Source organism: Passer montanus, unplaced genomic scaffold (genome assembly GCF_014805655.1).
Source record: "Passer montanus isolate IOZ18808 unplaced genomic scaffold, ASM1480565v1 scaffold25, whole genome shotgun sequence".
NCBI classification, from domain to species: Eukaryota; Metazoa; Chordata; class Aves; order Passeriformes; family Passeridae; genus Passer; species Passer montanus.
Genome location: NW_024367149.1, coordinates 11,335,793 through 11,359,991, shown reverse-complemented (window position 1 = coordinate 11,359,991; position 24,199 = coordinate 11,335,793). Strand labels below are relative to the sequence as shown.

Sequence of the window (24,199 nt, the reverse complement as noted above, 5' to 3'; positions counted from 1 at the left end):
AAAAAATACAAAGCAGAACCAAGACTTTAAAATTAAGAAATTCTAACAACAAAGATACTTTAAGAAGTCAGTGATGATTTCATTAAAATATTTTAAGAAAGATGGGAAGCACAGAGAAGGAGGACTCTCCATTCCAACCATTTTTCATTTAAATAACCAAAAACTTTCCATCTTACCCAGGATTACTTTTAGACAGGACAAAGCAAAATCTGCAGAGCTAAAGCTCCCACCATGCTGGAAGCTGGAATATTGATGTTTCAGGAGATGCAGATTTAACAGTAAATCCTGTACTTACCCAGAGTATAAAAGATTCACCTTCAGGTCAGCTCTCAGGTCCAGCTTCAGAAGCTGCAGGTTACAAACCAACAGGTCCAGCCTGCCTCTAATCCAACATTCCATGTTCCAGCTCCAGTCTGGACAAAAGAAAGGCATCACACATTTCTGAACTGCATTAAAACAAAATAAAATACCTGGACAGAAGTTGCTCACAAAGAGAGGACAAGGAACAGATACTCCTGAAAGTGAGGCTGCACCACAGATGGGAAAATAATTACGAATAACCTGAGTTGGGCACCTTAAACACCCCCAAGGCTCACAATCCACATGGATCTGCACTGTCATGATTAAAGAAGGAATATTTTTTACTTGGATTTAGGGACAAGGCTGCAGGGTGAAGAAAAATGAAGCTGATGGTGGTTGCTGTGTCCTGGGAAATGGCACAGCCTCAGCTGGGGATTTGTACAATGAAATTCTACCACTGAGGTCAAGGAGATGCCTGGCAGCAGGATGCCATCTCTGTGTTCCTCAGAGACAGGAGGAGGAAAAAAACCTTGGGAAAAAAATCCTAATCCATGTACAGACATTTACTGCACATTTATTATTTAAAGCCTCATAATTCATGTAGAAATGATGCCATTTGCTCTCCATCTCCCCTGCCTGTTGATGGAGTTTAAAGCCCACATCCACCAAAAATATTTCAAATATTCCTCTATTCCTGTCTAAACTCCTTTGAAGATCTGGGTTTATGTCCTCTTATGCAATGCTCCATATTTTATTTACAATTCCCCTGGAAAGACAGGCAACTTTTTTCTTCCCTTTTGAAACTGTGCTGTACAATTCCTCCCTCTTCCATTACATTCTGAGGAAGGATTTTACCCCCTGAGAAAGGGTTTTACCACACTGAGGAAGGGTTTTACCACATTGAGGAAGGGTTTTACCACATGAGGAAGGATTTTACCACATGAGGAAGGATTTTGCCACCCTAAGGAAGGATTTTGCCACACAGTGTTGCCTGCCCAGGATAAAAGTGAATCCTCATTAATCCAACCCACCCCTCTCGTCCCAAACAACAAAAAAACCTAAATATTTTTGGAATCATTAACTCCTTGTGCCCTTGAGTGCTAAACCCACCTATTTTTTGAGGAGCAGAGAGATTTATTTCTGAAGGAATAAACTTCCTTGCCTGCATGCTTGCTGTGTACAAAGAACAGTCAATGTTGCTGGCACTCCAAAGGCAGCACAGAAAATTTTCTTCATTCATTAAAGGCTTGAATTTGGGTGCTCCAAGTTCTCTCCTCAAACCAGACCAGCTCCCAGCTGAGAAAGGGCTCAAAAAGGTCTCATTCAGCAGCACACAGGGCAGTGTGAAATTCCTGGGAGGAACTGGATGGACCATGCAATGGGCAGCTGCCATCTGAAGGAAGTCTGCAAATATAAAGGGAAAAGTATTAGAAATAAAAGGAAAAGTTCATATTTTTGAACAATTAAAAGACAGTGGTTGATGTGATACAGAAATAGGTAAAAATCAGGTTGTTTCCAGGGGTTGTTCCCTGAGGTAAAGACAAAATTAATAAAAATATCCCTTCTAGGTAAAGGTGAAATTACTAAAAACATGCTCTCTGAATGATGCCACAGGTGGCAGATTCCAGATTTCACCCCAACCTCCCTGCACCTAAACTTCTGCTTTCTCAATCTCTTGAAAAAGTCAAGGCCAAGACTGCGGCAAAGCATCTCTTTGGGATAAATTGGCTTTTATTGACCAAAACTGCAGTGAATCCTGAACTGAGGTGAATCCTAAACTGGGTGTGAGTCTCATCTCCCCGTGCAGTGCTGGAACAGATCCCCTCCAGCTCTTTTAAAACAGCTCCATTTCAATAAAAATATAATCCTGTTGTAAATATAAAACACAGCCCCACTGTAACTCTGAAATGAAAAAGGACAATATTACTGTGGGTGCAACTGCACAACCCCAGGGCATTCTCTGGGAAGTGAGAGGCAGGAAAATGATAATATTTTTTTTCCATAAGACTTAAAATAAAACCACTCTGAGCCATTTGTTGATGTCATAGCTCAAATTGTGCTCACAAGGATGAGCAGGGAACAACTTCCTGTAAAACACTCTGAATTTAAAGATTAAAGCTCTGCTTGCAGCAGGGCACAGGGGCATGGGTGCACTTTGCATCCTGCTCAGGAAGGGCAGAAATTGTAAGCAGTTCATTAAACAGAAATTAATTGATGCTCTATGCCTTGCCACAGCCAAAATAAGAAATACCAGAATATCTCTGGCACTGTTTGATTAATAGAAATTAATAATTCTCTAGCACAGAGCATGAGTTAAATAATACCAAAATACGAAATGAGAGCTCTAAAAAAAGCTGTTAAAACCAGAAGAGGCAGAGTGTTATTCTGCAGAGGGTTTTGCTTTCTCTCCACACAGATTTTGTGCTGCCAGACTCCTGCAGGGCTCTCTGGTCCCTCCTCTCCCACTAAACAGAGTTTGTGCCTCTGTAAATCCCAGCTTCATTAGGCCTCCAGCAGGACGAGTGGAGCAAACAAACTCTCAGGCCATAATCCATGATTTAAAAAGGACAAAAAAGTGACACAGAGCAGGACAGAGAGGCAGCACTGTCCCCAGCTCATCTCTTTTTCTAAGGAACTTCCCCCTTGTGTATCACAGATCATCTCAAGGGACTAATTAAACATTATAAAGTCAAAAATGTGCTCAGGCCCTTTCTTCAGAAACAGAAAAAAAATGAGGTTAAAATGACCCAGAGGAAGGCCTGACTTGTAGTTCTGCCCCAGAGCAGCAGGGCCATCAGATGGTGACAAACTGCTCTGAAATCCCAGGAAACCTCCCTGGAGCATCCAGGTTTTCCAATTAAAGCTACTCAATATGTTCAGATCACAAAAGGCACTTAAAAGAATTTCAGCAATGCAATATTTGATACTGAGTGGATAATAATACATACAGAGCAAGACAAAAATGTGTTTATGGATATAAAAGGTACCTAAATTTAATTATTTATTCATCTTTTTGATTCATATTTTGTAAAGATGACACAAATTTCCCAAATAACTCCACTGGATTACAGGGTCTCCTTTCTCCCTAAGCACCACCACCAAAACCCTTTAAATAGTCCTTATTTTAATAAGAAAAATTTTAAAAAGGAAGGCAAACACCAGCTGTCCTTGCAGAGCAGATGCCAATATTGTCAGAGGCATTTCCCAGTTTATCAGTGCAGCATTGGAGTGAGCTGAGCACCCTTTGGCAGCCCTGTGGTGCCCATGGGAGCAGGAATTGCAGCATCCCCCAGGAGCACAGGAGCTCTCCTTGCACTTCTGGGCAACACAACTAACTCCCCACAAGTTTTGTATCATCAGATCCGTCCAGGGCATTTATTTGGATGTGTCCTGATGTTTCCTGATCTGAAAAATTATCCCAAAGTGGGTTTTGGGATACTTTTTAGTGGCTTACCCATCAGCACAAACATGGTTGGGATGATTTGCCAACACATCTTGTTTTGTAGAGTTGACCTGAAAAACACACAGAAAATTAATGGAGGGCTTATAATTATCAGTCTGTTATTTCATTTTGGGGTATTTCAGTTCATTTGGTGCTCACACTTTTGTAAGCAAAATCATGGAAAACCACAATGGTTTGGAAAGGAACTTAAAAATCATAATCTAATTCCAACACTCTGGGATGGGGAGAGACACTTCTCTCTACACCAGGAAAGGAAGAACAGGCCAGAAAGGGAGAAAAAATCAGAATTTTCCAAGTGCAGCAGACACAGAAGTGCTCACCCATTCCAACAATGAAGATCTCACTAAACCTTACAGCAACATTTCATTATTGTTCCTTCATTTCAGGTACTTTGTTCTTTTGTATTTTCATCCAGTAGTTACACAAATTCTGCTAAAATCAAAATATATTTTTATAGTTAAGGCTCCAGAGAGGAGAGTTTGGCTGCTGTTGTAGTCAAGAGCTGAGTGCTGAGTAAAATCCACAGCTCAAGTCAGGCAGCGAATGGCAGGGTGAGAAATCTGAGTTAGGGAATCCCTCCAAAGGTTTTCATTCCTGGAATATTTCTGAGGGCAGTTTCCTTGAGAACATCCCTGGAGCCAAACGAGGCAGTGCCAAGGTTATGTAATGCACTTTGGGGCTGCGTGTCCTGGGAAATGTATTTATTTCCATATTCCATACCTAGCTGAAGCACAGCCAGCTGCCCAGGGAAGTCACACTCCCAGGTCCTTGTGTCCTGCCTGTGGAGCTGAATTTCCCCAGCACTGTGCTCTGCAGGGTCAGCCAATCCCATCCACTTTTCTCCCCATCCACTGGGCTGTCTCAGCTCCATTTTCTGCAATCAAAGAGGGAATCTCAGGCTTTCCCAGCCCCAATTTCAGGGGACAATTTGGCTCTCAGCACAGCCGGTGGTGGCCCACCTCACCTGCTCCTTTTCCATTAGTTTATTTCTGCTAGAGAGCCATGAGGGCCAGAGGAATTATGGAGCTATCAGGTCATTTCACAAAGATACAGACAGGTATTATTTCCAAATAACTGAAATTAGTTAGATTTCCCCTCATTTCAGAAGCAAAAAGTACCTTTTAAAGGAGTTCATTTGACATAAATGTACATTATTCACACTATTAAATGGTTTAATGGGAAACAGCCCATGTTCCTCTTTCATGGGTGCAACAAAAATCCCTGTCCATCCTACAACCACTTCCCAGCAGGAAACTGGCAGAAGTCACTTCCAAGAAAACTGGACATCCATTTCCAAAATGTATAAAGTTTTCCATAGGGTGTTAAGTTTCCCCCATGAAATACCCATTTACACTGAGAAAAAAACAACCACGGAGTCCCAGAACCCCATACAGAAGGGAAATTATAATTTCTATGTAGTTTAGTGAAGATAAAGTTTTTTTAATTTCCTGATGGAAGGGGAAAAATTAAGGGATAATTTCTTCCTGGAAAGGGTGGTCAGGATTGGAAGGGAGGGATTGCATCCTGCCCAGGGAGGTTTGGAGTCCCCATCCCTGGAGGTGTCCTGGGAACTCCTGGAAGTGGCACTCAGGGCTGGGACAGGGCTGGACTTGATGGTCTTGGAGGGCTTTTCCAACCTTAATGATTTTGGGATTCTGACATAAAAATGGCCAAACAGAGATTCTGATGTCAGCACTAATTTCACATTTGGAGCAGAAGGCAAAACCACTTTTCAGCCCAGCTTGGGATGTCCTGTCACATCAGCCTAGGCTGGTTTTACACAGGTGTTTTTCCAACATTCCTGACCAAACCCAGTGCTGGACATGACCAAAAAGCCCTGAAAGCTGCATGGCCACAGAATCAGGCACCTCTCTGTTCAAAGTTCAGCCTTCCTTGTGTAAACTTTGGGTAAAAAGAGAGAAATCCCAGGGCAGGATAAATGCACTGCTGGAGCAGACAGGATTCCCCAAAATCTTTTCCAGTGAGAACAGTGAACTTGCCAGAATTCCTTAGTCCACTGTGAGAAAGAATACAAGTTTTACAGGAGCATTTACAGGGAATAGGAATATTAAATAAACAGAATTATTACAACTTGCAATCTCTCTACTGGAGAGAATAAATGAACACAGCCAGGACAAATTGGTTTATTTGTGGCTGGGGAAGTGTCCGTACAAAAGGAAGGAATTTGGGTCCTTTTGAACAAATATATCTTAAATTATTCTGGAACCACTGACTTTGCTGCTGCTGTGTACAAGAAATTTTCTGATTTCTTATGTAAATACTATACTCCTCTCCATAACAACCACAGAACAGCTCAGCACCAAGAGTTGGGATTAAAACAAAAACACAACAGATATGACAGGCAAGGAGGAGAGCAATGAAATAGGATCATTTTTATTTACAGGACAGGTGAGAAATCCTAGGATTCCCTGGCTTCTCAGCATGGGAAACAGGTTCAGCACAACCTGAAATAAACAGGACTCACAAACACCTGCACTGGACATGGAAACCCATATAAACCATCCCTGATTTTTGCAAGCACTGCACTACAGCTGGTTTTAAATATTAAAAATCTCTAGAAAGCATAAAAATGTTTTATCAATAATGTCTATGCACAACATCTTCTGACCTGCTCTTTAAGGGTACCAAGGGCTTTCCAGTCCTGTCGGTCTGAGCATGGAATTCCATTTGCCATTGAGTACATTAAAAACTATTCTTAATAAAGAGTTCTGAGTAAGTGGTACACGCAAAACAGAAATGAGTACGACCCACACTGAATAATTTTGTTAATATTAAAGCTTTAATAAAGGCAACCCAAGCTGGGCAGAAGCACAGCTACAAATCCAACTCTAAACCTGCTGGTGGAGCCTCTCCCCCAAGGCTCGACAGCAAAACGTCCCGAACTCTTCAGAGTTTCTCCAGACCGTGGAATTTCTCTCGTTTGTAGTGAAACCGCTCCTCATTCCTGCTGTGGATCTGTCCTTCCTCACGAGCAGAGCTCCTGGAATTCCTAGAGGTCACATCCCCTTACAGGCACGCTTGGAAGTTAGGAGCTCTCCGTGTGTTCATTACAAAATACATTTACAAATGCTGTACCTCTCTTTAACTTTCCGAAGTTCTCTTCTATCACAGCTCCCACAGCATCGCGGACTCCCAGCCAGATTCACCCAGATTTATTTTTGTTTTGTTTCTGACACTGAATCTCAGGGACCATAAGAGGGGAAAGTGCTGAAACCGCCCGGATCTGCGAGCGGGATGTGGAACCGGCTGCGGGCTGTGTTCAGGGGGATGGTTCAGGAAATCAGAGGTGGGGGTGGAAAGCGGATAAAAAGTAAATTCACCAACCTGCTTCTCCTTGCTCTCGGGGTTCCGACTGGCGGCTGAAGCCACGCTGCCACGGCGTGGCTCCGATGGCGAGTCCCGGACGGGCGCTTCCTTCAGCCCGGCTCCCCTCAGCCCGGCTCCCCTCAGCCCGGCTTCCCTCAGCCCGGCTTCCCCCAGCCCGGCTCCCCTCAGCCCGGCTCCCCTCAGCCCGGCTTCCCCCAGCCCGGCTCCCCTCAGCCCGGCTCCCCTCAGCTCCGATCCCTCGGCCCGGCTCCCCTCAGCCTCCCCCGGTTCCCTTCAGCCCCGATCCCTCCGTCCCCAGCCCGGTTCTTCTCAGCTTCCCCCGGCTCCCCTCAGCTTCCCCCGGTTCCCCTCAGCCCCGACCCTTCCGCCGCTCCGCCCCGACCCAGCGCCCCGCCCGCCCCGGCCCCTCACACGGGATAGCCGGGAAGGAGCTGGGAAGGGTTTGGAGCACTGGGATTGTCACACGGGCTTACCGTGAAGGGTTTGGAGCACCGGGACCCTCACACGGGATAGCCGGGAAGTGTTTGAAACACGGGGACCCTCACACGGGACACGGGGAAAGGGGCTGGAAAGGGTCGGGATCCCCATGAGAGGCTGAGGGAGCTGGGAAGGGGCTGGAGAATCCCTGAGGAGCTGGGAAGGGGCTGGAGAATCCCTGAGGAGCTGGGAAGGGGCTGGAGAATCCCTGAGGAGCTGGGAAGGGGCTGAGCCTGGAGCAAAGGAGGCTCAGGGGCCCTTGTGGCTCTGCACAGCTCCTGCCAGGAGGGGACAGCCGGGGTCGGGCTGCGCTCCCCATGTTGGATCAGAATCTCCTCTTTGGCATAAAAACACCGATGCTGACCAGGAGTAGGAAGGATAATAAGGCAGCAGGAAATAAAATTCCTACGGACACGGCGGAAGGGAGAACCTTGGAAGAGTTAAAGCCCATCTCATTCCACCCTTGCCACTTTCCACTAGAGCAGGTTGCCCAAGGCTCATCCAACCTGGCCTGGCGCCTCCTAATGATGTTAATTAATTCAAATATCTCAGGACCTGGTTGTGTTATAATGCACATATCCATTATCTGCTGGCTCTAATTTAAGAGCAGTTGATATAAATTACCTTTTACTCCACAAGTAATGGACTAAATCACATTTTTGACCCTTTTGCACTTCAGCATTTGAGGAGATGACAGATGTAAAGCAATATCACGTATTTAACAGGAACTTGCAACTAAGAAAATAACACCCAAAAATTATTTCATGGAATTTCAAGCAAGGACTGAGCCCTGCTAGGAAAGATGGACCTTTAATTTTGCTTGTGCTCATCCTTTTGTAAAAGGCAGCAATAATTTGGAACCAGTGAACTAGAGACTGGAAAGTCCCAGCCAGGCCCAGCTGAGGGTTTTATACAATGGTTTTTCTTCTCAGCAATATTATTTTAAAAGAAATGCAAACCCACTATCTCTGCTTCATGAGAAACAAATATTTTTGTTTCCCTATTGCAAGCTCTTCTCAAGTAACCAGACTGGAACTATCTTTTGGGTGTAAACACTTCTCCCATGAGCAAACCCACTGATTGGCTTTAATTTATTTATTGACTTTCTGTAATTCACAACCCATTTCCTCAAAGCAGCATCAGCCAATTTCGCTCCTTATTAAAATAACCGTCTCTTAATTGATAAATTCTATTTTTAAAGTATTTCCTGATTCGAGTATGGCAGTTTGGGAAATCTGACTAAACACAACTCATGTCTGAGGTTAGGAAGCCACTGCAGCTTTCGTTTCCCAGACTTTCACAGCATAAGCAAAAGCTGTCAAAAGCTGCCACCAGAAAATCCTTTTATTTAGAATATTTTGAGACAAACATTTGACAGAGTTTTCTTTCACTTCCCCATGTGCTACTGCAGTTCAGTTTCCAGCCAACCAGGAAAAAAAAAGTCCCCTACAAAGCTTCCACAAGTGCAAATTTATTTATTTTTGAAGGTTTTTTTCCCCTCCTGTAAGACCCAAACTAAAACTTCCTTGAGCTTAATCCTCTTGAGGAAGACAGAAAACAGGTAATTCCTCCTTTCAGCGGTCTTTGACGTGAGTTACGTTGTGGTTTCATCCTGATCATCCTTTGTGCAAACTTCAATTCCAGTTCATTCTGTCTTTCTTTGCAGATCAGCTTTCCTGGAGGCCTCCAGGGTGAGCCCTGGCAGGATTTGGGAACCAGCTGGGAGCAGGGACAGGACAGGAGGCTCAGGCTGCACCAGCAGGAATATCCCCATGGAAAGGGGATTTCTTTAGATAAATACTAGTTTTAGATGTTGTGAGATTTTAGAGGAGTAAGTATTTGGTTATAGTTTGAGAGTAGTTATGAGTTTTTTTGTTATATGGTAGTATATAATTTTTTAAAATTAAAAGATAGTTGTTATAGAATTTATTTTGTTTTTTGAATTTATTATTTTTATTTACTTTTATTGTATTGTGGATATTTTTATTTAATAAAATAAAAATATTATTAAAGTATTATTTCTATATATGAATATCTCTATTTTATATATTTTATATATGCATGTATTTGTACATATGTTTTATAATGTTTTAATATTTTTATAATTTCTGTCATTAAAAATTTTAGTTATTTTATATAACTATATTTTATATTATACTTTTTATTTTATTTGTATAGGTTTTCATTTAATGTCTATTTCTATTTATAACTATAGAAATATACGTTTGTTTGGGTATTGTATTTTTAGATAAGGTCAGGCCTTGGCACTGCCCAGGGAGGTTTGGAGTGCCCAGCCCTGGGGGTGTCCCAGGAATTGCTGGAGGTGGCACTCAGAGCTCTGGGCTGGGGACAAGATGGGGATCAGGTTTTGCTGGCCTTGGAGGGCTTTTCCAACGTCAGTGATTCTGGGATTCCACTGCTTTAAATTTATTATTTATATTTTCATTATTAATGATAATATTTATTATTTATTTCTATTTTATATTTATTATAATTTTTATAATAATAATAAATAAATGTTTAATTATCATTTGACATCTTGCTGCTCAAATGTTTTCATCCCTGTTGTGTTTCTCTTCATGTCTGAATGAGCTCAGCAAGTTTCTATTTTTCCAGTGCCATTTTGGCTCCAGGATTTTCAGTTTCTCTGTGCTTTATTCACCAGGATATGGAAATCCAGGATGTTCTCCAGGCTCAGCACAGCACCCCCTCTGCTCAGGCCTCCTCCCTTTGTGGAACCAGAACAACTTCTGGCTTTTGGAGAGGCTTTTATTATAAATACAAACAAGGAAATGTTTTTATTTCCCCTCAGCCTCCACGTTTCACCTCAGATTTTCTCCCTCAAAGCATTATAAAAATAACAAGGGGCCAGAAGCCTTTCAACGAGTTCCATGTTGAAAAACATCAAAATACCACAAAATACCAAGCCCTGAGTGGTTTTGCAAAGCTCATGAGAAGATTTCAGTGACCTCTGTGCATGTTTGGGATCTAAGTGTGAGCAAGAAACACAGAACTGTTCTCCAGCAGAACAAAACTTCAGCCTTGAGGGTGTATTTATTTTAAATATGTGACATTAAAGCAATTCCTTCCAGCAATTATGCTGGATACACTCACAGAACCTCTGTGTGGCAGTTCATAATAATTCCCTGATCTCTTAGAAGGAAAAATTCCTAATCCCCTGCTCAGCTCTCCTGAGCCAATCATCCCCTGCCTGGTTTTCCATCCACATAAATTCTCTGAGGAGGAGCAGAGATGCCAGGCTGGGTTTGGGTTGGGAAGGGACCTTAAACCCCATCCCATGGCAGGGACACCTCCCACTGTCCCAGGCTGCTCCAGCCTGGCCTTGGGCACTGCCAGGGATCCAGGGGCAGCCACAGCTGCTCTGGGAATTCCTTCCCAGCCCCTGCCCCCCTCCCAGCCAGGAATTTCTCTGCAATATCCAATCCAAACCTACTGTCCTTTAATTTCCTTAAGCCATTCCCTCTTTTCCTGTCCTCCATCCCTTGTCCAAACTATTTGTCTTTTAGGCAAAGAACACCAGGAGTTTGCACCACAGCAAGCACAGGGAAGTTTCCAAAATAAAAAGTAAGAGCACAGAACTCATAAAACCCGTGATATTCCCAAGGTATGACTCTTCATTTATGCAAATCTGTAATTACTTTATAATCAAAGCCTGGTTTGAGAGGCAGAACTGACACCGGGCCAGCAGGGGCAGAGCCACAGCAGCTGCTCATGGAGAGGGAAGAAGGAAAAAAGGGAGGAAAACCAAGGGCACCAAACACCTTGGCTTCCCAAGGGAAGTTCAGCTGAACCTGTGGAACAGGAAGGATGAACAGACAATAATTCATTATATATTCTTTATTTTTAATAGTTAAGCTCTGCTAGGAATAAGCTTTTGATGGAGGCAGAAGGGAATGATCTACAGCAAATTTCCATCCCTTTTTAAGCCTTCACATGGCTGCACAAGAGGTTCCAGGTAATTAGTGCTGTCACCATTAGTGCAGCTTATTTCCCAAGAGCCACGGTGCCATTTGGCAAAAAGAGGATCCTGAGTGCATTCAAAGGGGAAATTGCAGCAAAATATACAAGTTTGGCCAAAAAAAAGTGGTCCTTGAAGCAGCAGGCTGTGCAGTTTAACTTTCATTTTGACAGGCTGGATGTGTTTGATATGTCTATTTAATGGGCTTTTAAATAAAACCACTGTTACTATAGTAACATTTGCATCAGAGGTTGTGCTCATGCTGCCTCTGAGGTACAGAAAACCAATCTGCTCTGCTCACCTTTGTGCTTCACGCCGATATTTTACATGGCAAAGCTGTTTTCTAATAAATAATTTCCTTTTTTCGGAGTATTTTCCTTCTCGGCTTGGAAATGAGGATATATTTGAGCTGGTTGGCTTGGCAGTGACTAAGCCCTGTGTGTGGGAACAGCACTCCTGGTGCCAGGGAGAACAAGGATTGCACAAAAAGGAGCTGCAGCCTGGGGAAATCCATGGAGTCCAAGGCCAGGCTGGACTCTTGGAGCAGCAGGGATAGTGGGAGGTGTCCCTGCCAAGGGACTGGGATGGGCTTTAAGGACCTTCCCAAGCCAAACCCTTCCTGGACTCTACAATTCCATCAAACAGAACAAATTTTGCTTTTCTATTCCTCCATGAGGTTTCCCTGGTCCAACTCTGCTTTCACTCAACAGCACCTGAACATTCACACACAAAACGTGACCCTCTTTGGGTGAGGAAATGAAAGCACCCAGGGTTCTCAACTCCCCCAAAAAGACTTTTCAGTTATGCATGTTCTTAACAGGAATTAGCAGCTGGAAAATAAAGAGGATAATAAGAAGAGTGAAGGCCATCTCACCAGCAGCTTGACTTGATTTTCCTCCTATTTTTCTATTTTTCCTTCTATTTTTCTTCCTGATGAGCATCAATTTGAAATCAGCTTTTAGTGAAAACGTGCATGGATGGGACTGTGGAAGAACCCAAACTCTGCTGGCCATGTAAAGGCAGCTTTGCTGATGTCACAGCCATGGAAAAACCAGGATTTACTTTGATTCCAAAGCATTGTTTGGTCTGTTATCCCCACAGCCCCTGCCAGGATGACACACTCAGTAAACACCACGACTTTTTCCCTCAGGGGGTGGTGGTGGGGATCTATTTCCAGCAGCACTTCAGAAAAGCTGGCACCAATCTGGGTTCTCAAGTGGGAGCTCACACAGAGACCAGGAATTCACAGCACCGAGCTGGCAGAGAGAGAAATGCTGCAGAAAACGGGAAGGTATTTTCAGTAAATGCCTTCATTAAAAAAAAATAAAAATTCTAGGCTTTATATCAATTTAAATGTTTCTAAATCTGTCAAAAATTCACTTTGTGATAGTCACAAACTCAGAGAAAATATCAAATGGGTGGTTTCATCCAAATTGAGGCCGCTTTTGTGTTTTGGGCTATGGAGAGAGGATTTTACTTAAATGTTTATATCTCAGTGATGAGTTTCATCCAACATGAAATAGAAACCTCATGCCCACAATAAATAAAAATAATGGAAGTGTTGGAAGGGACTTTAAAGTTTTTTTAAAAATGCCACCATTTTTTCATTAGAGCAGGAGAAGTTTGAAAATGGGTACAAGGATCCTCCCCCACCTTGTCCCACCATCCCAAAAAACATTCCTAAATACAAGACAACATCACACATCTTTCATCCCCAAGGGGAAAAAATCATTCCTAAGTAAGAGACAACCTCACACATCTTTCATCTCAAAAGGGAAAATATCATTCCTAAGTAAGAGACAATCTCACACATTTTTCATCCCAAAAGGGAAAATATCATTCCTAAATAAAAGACAACCTCACACATCTTACATGGCTCTTTTTTGCTGCATTATTCTCAAAAATCAGACTATTTCACCTAAACATCAAGGGAAGTGCTGGAATAGTGTCCAGTTTTTAGCTCCTACTAAGCACAGGTTTGGGCACTAATTTTTGGGTAAATCCTTGGAAGATTTGGGTTTCAGTGTCCAAGATCTGGCAGCATTTCATCCTTGTTTAGTTGGAGAGTGGAATGGCTGGATCCATCTGCTGAGATGTTGATCTTCTGCTTATTTTCTAGATAATACTAAGTGAGAAGGAATTGCATGAGGGGAAAAAGATATAGGGATATTGAGTATGTGGTGGGAAAACAGGAAAAACTGGGCTAGGAAGGGAAGATATGGAAAGAGGCAAGAACGAGAAGCAGATGGATCCTTCTGGGGTGGGAATGATGTGTCCAGATAGTGCTGGCACAGAGGAAGTGTGAGTGAAGGGATGATCGGGAACTGTGACAGCAGCGAAGGGGTCAGGGACACAGAGTCCCACCAACAAGGGGTGACATCTCTGGGAGAGGCACTGGGAGGCTGTGCCCTCAGATTTATGGGATGGTGGGAACACTTGGACACTGGATTCTGAAGTTGTTCTCTCTTTATTTAGCAGAAAATGGGAGCAGCACTGCCTGCGACAGCCATTCCCAGTTTTGGGTGCCTCTGGAGCAGGCTGGGAGCAGCTGGCCCATGGAGAGGGGTGCTCTGTGTGCCTTTCCCCCAGGAATTCCACATGGGAATGTTCCCTCAGGCAGCATCAGTGGTGCCTTGTGCAGGCTGCCCTGGAGCAGAGGCTGGGCAGAGCTCCAGAGCAAAGGGGAATGGGCAGGGCAGGGATCAGCTCTCCCACACTTGGCAAGGAGCTCCCCAAAAAGCAGAATTCCAAGGGAATCAGACAGGAATTCCACACCCAGAGCTGCTCAGACCACACCAGGCAAGAGCAGAACATTCAAACCCACAACCCACTCCAGTCTCCATTCACATCCCAGGCCCTGCACATGTAAAATGTCATTTTTGGACTTTTAGAATTGCTCTACATCTTCAAACTCTCCCTTATTTATCAGGTATTTGTGCAAAAGGTCTCCCCTTGAAGGCTGTCAAACACAAATCTGATTTGATTATTCAGTGCAGACAGGTTTTCCCTTCAGAAAGGTCACATTTATTTAATTTATTTATTTAATTCCATCCTGGAGCTGGCTGCAGGATATCTGAGCAGGATACCCCTGAATCATCCCAGTTCAACATCAGTTCTTTCCCTCCACATCACCACTGCTATTTCTTTGTACATGGCTTAATAAGAGATAAAATTGACTATTAAACTTGATTAATAACACTAATTTCAAAAGGTTTCATTTTGGGGCAGGCGTTTTGAGGTTTAAATAGGACCAAACCAGCCTCACTCAGTCTCCAAATAAAAATACAGCCCTAAGGAATGACCTATTACTGCCATTTAAAAGTTAGCTACTATTCATTTAATGAGATTACTGAAAGTGCTACAGGAAATCAGGTGTTGACTGACCCTCAAAATGAGTTTACCTCATTACCTGCCCATTACAGAGCAGAAAATATAATTATTGCAGGAACTTGGAGCACCTCACACAAAACTGAAGAGTCGTGGACAATAAAAGCATTCATTGTCAGACAGATGGTAGAAAATTGGTTTTTCCCTTTGATTTACTTAAATTTCTGCAAAGAATCCAAAAGTTTGGGATCTATTTGGAAGTTATCCCCCCCAACTGACTTTATTTCTGTTTTAGTTCTTCCCATCACTAAAGGAAAAGGGAGCAGTGCTGTCACTCAGCGACTTCCATCACTTGTCAGAGGCATCACTGCATCAACAAGAAGATGAGACTAAAATTAAGTTAATTGGGCAATTTTTCACACCAAACCAAAGGCCACACTTTAAAAATACCTCACAGCCCACAAAGCTTGAGCAACCAACTCAAACCATCACACAGCAAAACAAACATTTCCTCTCAAAGATCAGTAGCAGTGATGAAAGGTTTGTACTTCATAAACATTGTTCTGCCATTAAAAACCCTCCCAATGTGACAAATTGAAAGAGCAGAGAAACAGGGATACCTGTGACCACCTTCAGGTGTCCAAAGGGAGGTGAATAACCCAGCCCTAATTGGCTGCATCCTAATTAACTTCCCACATTGCTCACCTCTGAGACTCCCAGACAAAGGCTGGGCATTTGGAAATTGTGTCTACGGACTGGCTGGATCTTAAGAGATCCATGAAAACTGATTTATTTTCTGCTGTAGACTTTAATTAAGCGGCAAAATATTTGCTAGGAATGCAGTCTTTAAAGGAATGGAAAGGAAACCCAGCATACTCTGGACTGGCTAAGTTATATTAGTTTATATAATCTGATTTCAAAAATAAAATTTATTTCTGTATGCAGGAGAAATATTCTGCATTTCTTAATCTGTTAAAATTGAACAGAGCCGTTTTCTTTGGGGATTTTTTTATATGGGAAATGGTTTTATTATCCTGGAGCTGTTGGAGACATCATTTATTTGGTGATAAAAACCTGCCACACTGTGACACTCAGCTGTGTTCCTAGGAACAAGGACAAGCTTTTCAATCCTCTCCCTGTGTTTAAGGCAGGGATTTGTGGATCCAACAGCCAGAAATCCCAGCCCTCAGCCAAGAGACAGTGACTCCCACTCAGGTTAAAGGGTCACCAACCCAGCTGGGTCAGGCTTTCATCCCTCCTGATCCCAAATTCCCAGCAGCTTCCCAAGGGAGACTTTGGTCAGCAGCCAGCAAGTGACAACTACTGCAGCCTTTGTTTCTGGGTGGTGGAAAGGGTTTGTTTTTCCCCTTTAAAGATGGAGAACTGGGAACAAAGGCTCCTGTTGTAGTGGGAAATAGCAGAGCAGCAAAATCCCAACCCCAGATTAAAGAGAGTCCCCAGTCCCAACAGAGGCAAACCATACAAATGTCACCCTCAATCCTCTTATTCCAAGTACTGCTTTCAAAGGCACTTTGAACACCCTTTCACTTGTCCCCAAATCCCCAAAAAACCAAAAACACCCAGGCAGCATCTGCCATTTATTGCCATGGACCAAGAAAAGGAAGCAGCAGAGTCAGGGTACTGGAAAATGAAGCTCCAAGCAGTGATAAATCAAAATTCAAAGGTATTGATAACCTGAAATGGCCCCCTGGACCTACCAGAGACACCAACACTGCTGTTGCTACCTCAGAATTATTCTCCTTTTAAGGGTTTAAAATAATAGAAAACTCCAGCCTCAATATGATTTCTGCTTTGGTTTTTTTAACTCCACAGCAGCGAGCAATTCATTTTCTCAGCATTCCCCAAGAAAATGGAACAGTGTAACACAGGTAGTTTCCACCAGGGAATTTCCATAGTTTGGCTGTGGGCAGGCAGAGAGCTAAAAAATATTAGGGGTTCAGATCCCAACACCTGGGCTGATTTGAAAATTTGAAAATCTGATTTGAAATTCCTCTTATATTCATTTCACAGAAGTCTTCCCTGAATGCAGAACTGCAACAGGAAGGCTCATTATCATGTATAATGTGTATTTTTTATTAAGACTATGTGTATTTATTGTTAATATTATGTGCCATTATGTTCACTACATCTAAATTACTGTACTAAAGAAAGCCATGGGTTGAATCTCACTTGGAAAACCATCTTCCACCTGTTCCCTAGGAATTTCCAGAGGGAAAAGAAGGGTGTTTTTATAATCCCTGCTGTGTCCCCAGCAGGATTTCCCCCTGAGGTGGCCACAAGGAACTCCAAGTGTGGAATCTCCTGCACAGGCAGACCAGGGTAGGAGAAGCAGGGACCAAGCAGTCCATTGGAAATGAATATCCAGAATATTTGTTACAGTCTAGAACTATTCTGTAGGAAGCAATAATTCCATTTAAAATAATAAGTACTGGTCATGGGGAATAAACACCTGTGACCCATTTTTAATATAACCCAGAAACAGCTGAACCATACCTAAAATAAAGGGCAAAAGCAAAGCAATAAAACAAGATAAATACAGAACGGGCCTTTGGAGAAAATGTCTCCAGCTGATCTTTAAACTCTGATCCCAATTCAGCAGCCAACGCTTCCTCACCCATTTCATCAGATTTTCCCTGGAAAGCCCTGCAGAATGAACTGGTCCAGTGTTTGCAGGGGCCACTTAAACATTGATTAATGGCTCATTAGTACCTGGTGAGCATCCAGCTTAATGAGAGAGCCTGTCCATCCTTTATCAGAGCCCAAAACAATCCCTGCAGAGCAGACAGAGGAGGATCTGAACAGTCCTGCTGTGTTAAGAATTGAGATCAGGGTTTAAAACTCATTTCAGAGCTCTCCACCATTTGCAGTTGGAACCACAATCTGAAATGTGTTTTAGCAGGACACTGCTGGGTATCACCCCAGTGTTAATGAGCTTACACTCATTTTGTGGGATGTAAGGCTGTTCAAAGGTTTTAGGAAACTACCCAAGGTCATAACAACGGCTCAGGAAGGTTACCAGCTTCTGAGAGGATTGAAGAACCCACAAAACCAGTGCCAGACTGGGACCAGCACCCCCTGTGCTGGTTTGTTTGGGGTTTTTTTTAACCCAACTCAGTGGATGTGATAGGGAAAAACTGAAGAAAAACAGCAGAACAAGGCTGGGAGGGATAGGAAATCAAAGTTACCCCACACAGACCACACCCCCAAATCCAGCAGCAGGTTAAAAAAGGGAGCCCAGCACCAAGCCTGGAGCTGAAGTGACCCTGCCAAAGGTGAGCAGCACTCCCAAACACTCCCTGTGCACAGCCAGCAGCTCTCTGACCCACACCCACCTCCTCCAAAGCCCTGCACTCAGGGCACTGCTGTGAAAATGAAGCTCCAGCTCCTCCAAACTCCTCCTCGTGGCAGGGGATTCAATAATTCAATTTCCCAAATTCTGGGGAGATCAGAATTCCCCACTCTAATATTTGCATCACCTCAATACCAGGAGAAGTGAGCTGGAAGAGAAGGAGAGCTCTGATGCCCTCTGCATCCCTGCCCTGCTGACAGAGAATGGATTTTCAGACTCCTGGAAGAAAGGGAGTCCAGACTCCCTGCAAGAAAGGGAATCCAGACTCCCTGCAAGAAAGGGAATCCACACTCCCTGCAAGAAAGGGAACCCAGACTCCCTGCAAGAAAGGGAACCCACACTCCCTGCAAGAAAGGGAATCCACACTCCCTGCAAGAAAGGGAATCCACACTCCCTGCAAGAAAGGGAATCCACACTCCCTGCAAGAAAGGGAAAAGCTCAAGCCCTACCTTACATCCATCTTTTTTATGGAATGCTTTAAAAACCTCCCCAATTCACCACATGAGATAAATTATGATCCTTTAACTTTCCAACACATCCCACATTAATTCCACTTCCATGGCTGCTGGAATTGCCCATTCCACAGCAGGAAAGCAGCACTGGACATGTTTTACCTTGCCCCTCACACCTGTCTGCTGCCACCTCTTGAAATTAAAGACAGACAAACCTTTAAGCATCAGGTATGTTTATTAGACAATTCCAAAAGTCAGTTTTAGTAAGCAACTTGGAAAGAAAAGTAGAATACATTTGAACGTCCATGTTTGAATACTTGATGATCTCAGGGATGTGGCAATCATAAAAAACTGTTACAAAAGGTACAAAAGCTGCACTGCATTCCCAACAACAGAAACAGTATCAGCTGGCAAGGAAGCTTTGGGAAATGCAGCCACAGGTTTCCAGCTGATTATGGAACACTGATCTAGCCATGGAGGTGCAGTCCCAAAAATCAGCCTGGTGTGGAAATTAAGGCACTTGGGATACACAGTATTCACTTCCACACAGGAAAACCATCCCAGAGAAACCACAATAAATTCCCACTGGAGGGATGGGACGGAATTCCCAGCACAGACCCTCAGAGCTCAGTGGGAGTGAAGCTCTGGAGAAAAAACCCCAAGGAAATATTATCTTTTACAATATTTGATAACAAAGCAAATTTACAGAGGTTAAGGGAGATCTCCATGATTTCAACACAATTTTAAACATTAAATGTAAAGTCCATGTGAAAACTGCATGAAATTCACATTAGGGATTAGTGCACGTAGCTACTTCCAAATAATAATAGAAACAATAAAAACAATAATAAAAAAGCACTGACCTTCTCCACTCAGCACCCACGAGGTACCCACCAAGCACAGCCCAAAGGGGGTACAGTACAATGGAATCATTTGGCAAAAAGCAATTTAAACCAGCATTTTCTGGTCCTCCTGGTCCCTTTAGATTGTCCTTGTTCACTGTTCCTGTCACACGCTACAGAATGATTTATTTTCAGGAAAAATTCAATCTCAGCTGGTTTTCCACCCCAGAACTCCAGCAGTACTTGAGCAGTTTTGTAGATTTCTATCTCAGCCTTTGGTACATAAATGGAGTAAAAGCTTTCCAGAATGCAGCCCCAATCCAAGAGGAGATAAATGGAATTTTTAGCAATGGCATTAAGAGTTTATCACCAGGCACTGACTGGGTTTTGTTTCACTGTTTTACTCATTATTGAGTGAAAAATGCCACTGCATAGGGAAAAAGGCATCCTTTTTAAAATCAAAGCAGCATTTAAACATGGAAATGATGTTTCATCTGAAAAATCTGGTTTACCATTAAAACAAAGAATATTCCCAGTTCCAACAGATTTCATCAGAAGCAGGAAGAAGACACTCAGATAATTTGTTATTCCCTGGATTTTTGAGTTTATCCTGCTATGTCTTGGATGGAGCATTAACACCCAGAAATAAACTGTCCTTTAATGCTAATTCCTCTTTTAGCAGTAATTAATTACTGACCATTCCCTCTATTCTTGCACAACTAAAGTAATAAAATTCTATTTTCTTAACTGTGATTATGTGAATGTTTACTAGGATAATGCTATTTAAAAATATAGTGTTTTAATGCAATAACAACCTTCTTGCAGACAAAAAACCAGGAGTTGAAGAAGGGTGTTTTAAAAGCAAGGAGGAAATAAGAAATCCTACCCAGAAGAACACTCAATTCCTTGCAATTCACACCCACAAACATACAGAGTTGAACACTAAACTGTGATTTTAAGTGCCCTGAGGGCAGTTTCTCCTTTTGTGAACCTTCACAGAAGTCATGTCAGCTTTAAGATGCATTAAAATATGTTATTCCCCAAATATAGCCACAGTTTTTAAACTAAATAGGGACAGAAGATATCTTTGTGGGGAGAAAATGATCTTTAAACAAACATAAGTGGAAGGGTTTTTAACCAGGGTTATTTTCTTTTGCTCTCATTGGGCAGTAAGAGTTGACATCATTTATGTTTGGCTTTATTATCAATAAGAAAAATGACAATTTTTTCTCAAATTGCCATTAATGAGATGTAAATGAAATAATAACTGATCCTAATTAAAGCAGAAAGATTGATCAAGTTGAACAATCCCAATTAGGATTCTTATTATTCTTTGATTGCGTGGTTAAAAACCCAACAGGAGTAGTGACCAATGACACTGCAACAAACCAAAAATTAATGCAAATACAGTGAAAACTGGGTAAAACTGCTTCTGTTTTGTAAACTTCTCCCAGGATAAATTCATAATAATTCCCCATTTGAGTGACTACTTCAAGCCAACTGTCAGCACTGTCCCTTTGGCTGAAGTGCATTTCAAAAAGCAATTTATTACATGATAATGTAAAGCCAGGTGAATGTTATCCACACACATTAGAATATCTATACATACACACAGAAAAGGGGAAAAAAGCTGTAAAATATTGAAAATTACCAGCACCACAGAGAGCTCCTACCACTGCTCCCAGCTGAAGTCATCTCCTCTGCCAAACACAAGGAAAAAGCCTAGAATGGTAAGGAAAATGACTGCATTGCCAGCCAGCACCAGGCCACAGGCTCCCCACTTGATCTGAAATGCAAGAAATGGAACAGTCAGAGCACTTCCTGGAAAAGATGCTCAGGGCAGTTATTTCTAGGCATTAGATCAGCTAAAACACTAAAAAAAATCAAAATACTACAGAAAGGTGCTAAAAGCAGAAGAGGCAAACAATAAAGAATTCCATTTGTCTGACTAATTATTCAATTAGCAGCCACTTCTATCACTAACAAACACTTCAGCCAAGCTACTGCTAGGATTTAGGAGAAAATGATGACTTGCCTTCCAAATCATTAAAACACACCTAAATCAGAGAGAAATCTGGTGAAATTAGTGCTCTGCTTTCATTGCCAAGCAACAAAATCAAAAGATCTCCTTTTAAAGAAGTCACAGGCATGGAAAACACAGATTTAAAAGTAAACAGCTTTTTTATGCATGAGCTGCAGAAGTAATTCACTTAAATGAGGAAGATTTACTCTTAAAACACACGACTGAGAGTTCCCTCTCGTGGTTGCTCTGCTGCTGCCAGGCCCCAGCCCCAACATGAAAGTATCAGGCATTGCAAATAAATTCAGAGCAAGGACATAGAGTTCAAAGCAGTGAAAGTGAAGGGGAAGACCAGGAAATCACTGGGACTGGGGGAATTCTTTGCCTTTCAGACAAATGGGACCAAAATGTGACTGGAGAGAAGCTCAGAAAGGAAAGAAGAAAGAATTTAGGCAGATTTCCTCAGGTTTTGAGAGGCCAAAACTGGGAAATGCTCTGAGAGCCACAAGGGCAGCTCTGGAAGCTTGGCCTTTTAACTCCCAACACTCCCCAGCCCCCAGGTGGGCAGCATCCTGAATGGAGAAAGCAGAAATTCCAAGAGAAAATCAGGAAGTTGGAGCAAAGGGTCACGAGACAGAGGCATGAGGTGCAGGAGGAGATATTATCTTGTGCTGGGCCAAAACAAGGCTGGAGGGGGAAAACAACAACTAAAAACTTTTCAGTCATGTGAGCTCTTCTCTCCAGCTCAAAAAGGCAAATTCCAGTGGATTACTTTCACCTGGAGACAGCAGAGGAATGAAATGAAAGCAGGACTGAGGATGAAACCCAGCAAAGCGGGGTGTGAGAAGAGAAATTAGCAGGGACTTACTGCTTCCACCCGTGCCAGGATGATGGGAAATCCAAAGGCAGAGACAACAATCCCCGTGGTGAAGAAATAGGCCAGCTCCCTGCAGGCACTGCTGGCTGCATCGCTGTCATCACCCACCCTCCTGGCTATGAAGTGGGGAATGGGGCAGAGGAAGTAGAAGATCAGCACAAACAGGGGCCAGTACACGCTGGGGAGGAGAAAAGAGAAATGTGCCATCAGTTAAAAGAGGTGCTTCAATCAGAAAGCTGGTGTGAAACTCCTTTTTGGCTTGAAAAGTGGAGTGACCACAAGATTGCACCCAAAATGGGCCAATTCCACCTCGTTTTCCCTGCACTGACAGGGCAGCATGCAGCCTCTCACGCGAGCAAGGGTTAATTTATTTTACTTTGGAATCATTTTGCTGATGCAGCTCTGAGCACAGAGGGAGCAGGAAATGCACGGGAGCAGCTTTCCCAAACTGCAGGGACAAAGCAGGCACGCCCTCACATCTCCTCTCGGTGGCAGAGCTCTCCCGAGCCTGCTGCGAATTTATAAAGTGTTTTAGAGACACGGAATATTGGAATTACAGAGCAGCTCGGGCTGGAAGGGAAGCAGAGCTCACCCAGCTCCAGCCCTGCCATGGGTGGGGACATCCCAAATGGAAATCTGTGGGAGGAGACCGCTCAAAGAAACAGGAAATTAATGAAAATGTTCGTGAGATTAAAGAGCAAGGTGGCACCGCCTTCCCCAGGCACAGAGCTGCTCGCAGCCTTTTTATTTTAATACAAATGCAAACACCGCCTTAGGAAGTGATGGTTAATCACAACAAAGCGCCACGTGCCAAGAGCCCGGGGGCGGGGGGCTGCGGGGGGAACCAGAGCCCCATTAAACAATAAACGCCTTAATTAACGCCTTAATTAACGCCTTTGAACCAGCACAAGCCTTGCGGAGGGCGCCGGCCCGCTCACCCGTAGTACTCCAGGGCGCAGCCCAGCATGAGGAACGTCAGCCCGATGGCTCCGCTGAAGGACAGCGCCACGAGAGCTGCAACGGCACAGGGCGGGCGGTGAGGCACCGGGCACGGGGGCACCGGGCACGGGGGCACCGGGCACCCCTCCCGGGGCACCGGCAGCCGCCCCACCGGGGCCGGGCATCCCTCGGCGGGGGCCGCGTACCACCTCCCGCGGTGGCGAGCACCCCTCCCCGCCACTCCCGGCCGCCCGCCCCCGCGCTGAGGCGCCGCCCGGGGCGCGCTCCCTCATGAGGGAGCCCCGGTACCTTTCACGCCCGCCATGTCCGGGCTCCGCTGGCACCGCGCGACTTCCGCCCCTGGCCCCGCCCCTTTCCGCGCGTCACGTGGCCGAGCCTTTAAAAGGGCGGGCGGCGGGAGGGAGGGGCTTTTCGCGCCACGCCCAGCGCGCGCGGCAGGGGGCGGGGCGTCCTGAGGGGACGGCCCTGGGTGGGGTTTGACGCGCTTAAACCTCAAAAAACCCGCGTTTGTTTCTGTGTATAACCCCTCTGTGAGGGTAAGAAATGCGCGTTAAAGTCTAATCTGTGCGCAGGGAAAGTGTATTTGTGCGCAAATGTGTGTTTGTGTGGGTTTGAACCCGTAAACGCCGCTTTAAAGAGCCCCCGCCCCTCAGGCACTGCCGCTTGTGGGTGCTCCTGAAAACCTCTGTTTTCACCCCAAAAAACGGAGCCGGCCGCCCGTTTGCCTCAAGCAGGGCCGCCTCAGGACCTGTATCATCCACTCGAAGAAAGGCACAGCTTTTTT

General features: G+C 43.9%; 2 protein-coding genes across 2 annotated transcripts in view; both read right to left on the bottom strand.

Moving 5' to 3' along the window:
* The window catches only part of LEPR (leptin receptor), a 28,405-nt gene extending 21,231 nt beyond the window's left edge, over positions 1 to 7,174 (bottom strand). Inside the window, exons 1-4 of the mRNA XM_039711561.1 lie at positions 7,109 to 7,174; positions 3,755 to 3,813; positions 1,411 to 1,704; positions 296 to 413 (exon numbers count right to left, since the gene is read on the bottom strand). Of these exons, the coding sequence (XP_039567495.1) occupies positions 296 to 413; positions 1,411 to 1,704; positions 3,755 to 3,794 (452 nt within the window). The 5' untranslated portion in view covers positions 3,795 to 3,813; positions 7,109 to 7,174. The remainder of the gene's footprint in view (positions 1 to 295; positions 414 to 1,410; positions 1,705 to 3,754; positions 3,814 to 7,108) is intronic.
* An 11,758-nt stretch (positions 7,175 to 18,932) lies between these two features.
* LEPROT lies at positions 18,933 to 23,785 on the bottom strand. The gene is made up of 4 exons (XM_039711655.1): positions 23,704 to 23,785; positions 23,394 to 23,469; positions 22,447 to 22,633; positions 18,933 to 21,344 (listed from the first exon to the last, which is right to left on the bottom strand). Exons 1-4 carry the CDS (start codon positions 23,717 to 23,719, stop codon positions 21,228 to 21,230), a joined length of 396 nt encoding a protein of 131 aa, XP_039567589.1. The 5' UTR covers positions 23,720 to 23,785; the 3' UTR covers positions 18,933 to 21,227.
* Positions 23,786 to 24,199: the final 414 nt, after the last annotated feature.

Coding starts and splice junctions, on each gene's coding strand:
- LEPROT (XM_039711655.1), bottom strand. Junction 22,634..23,393: donor TGCGCCCTGGAGTACTACGG/GTGAGCGGGCCG, acceptor TCTCCTCCCCAG/CGTGTACTGGCCCCTGTTTG. Junction 21,345..22,446: donor TCCTGGCACGGGTGGAAGCA/GTAAGTCCCTGC, acceptor CTTGCATTTCAG/ATCAAGTGGGGAGCCTGTGG.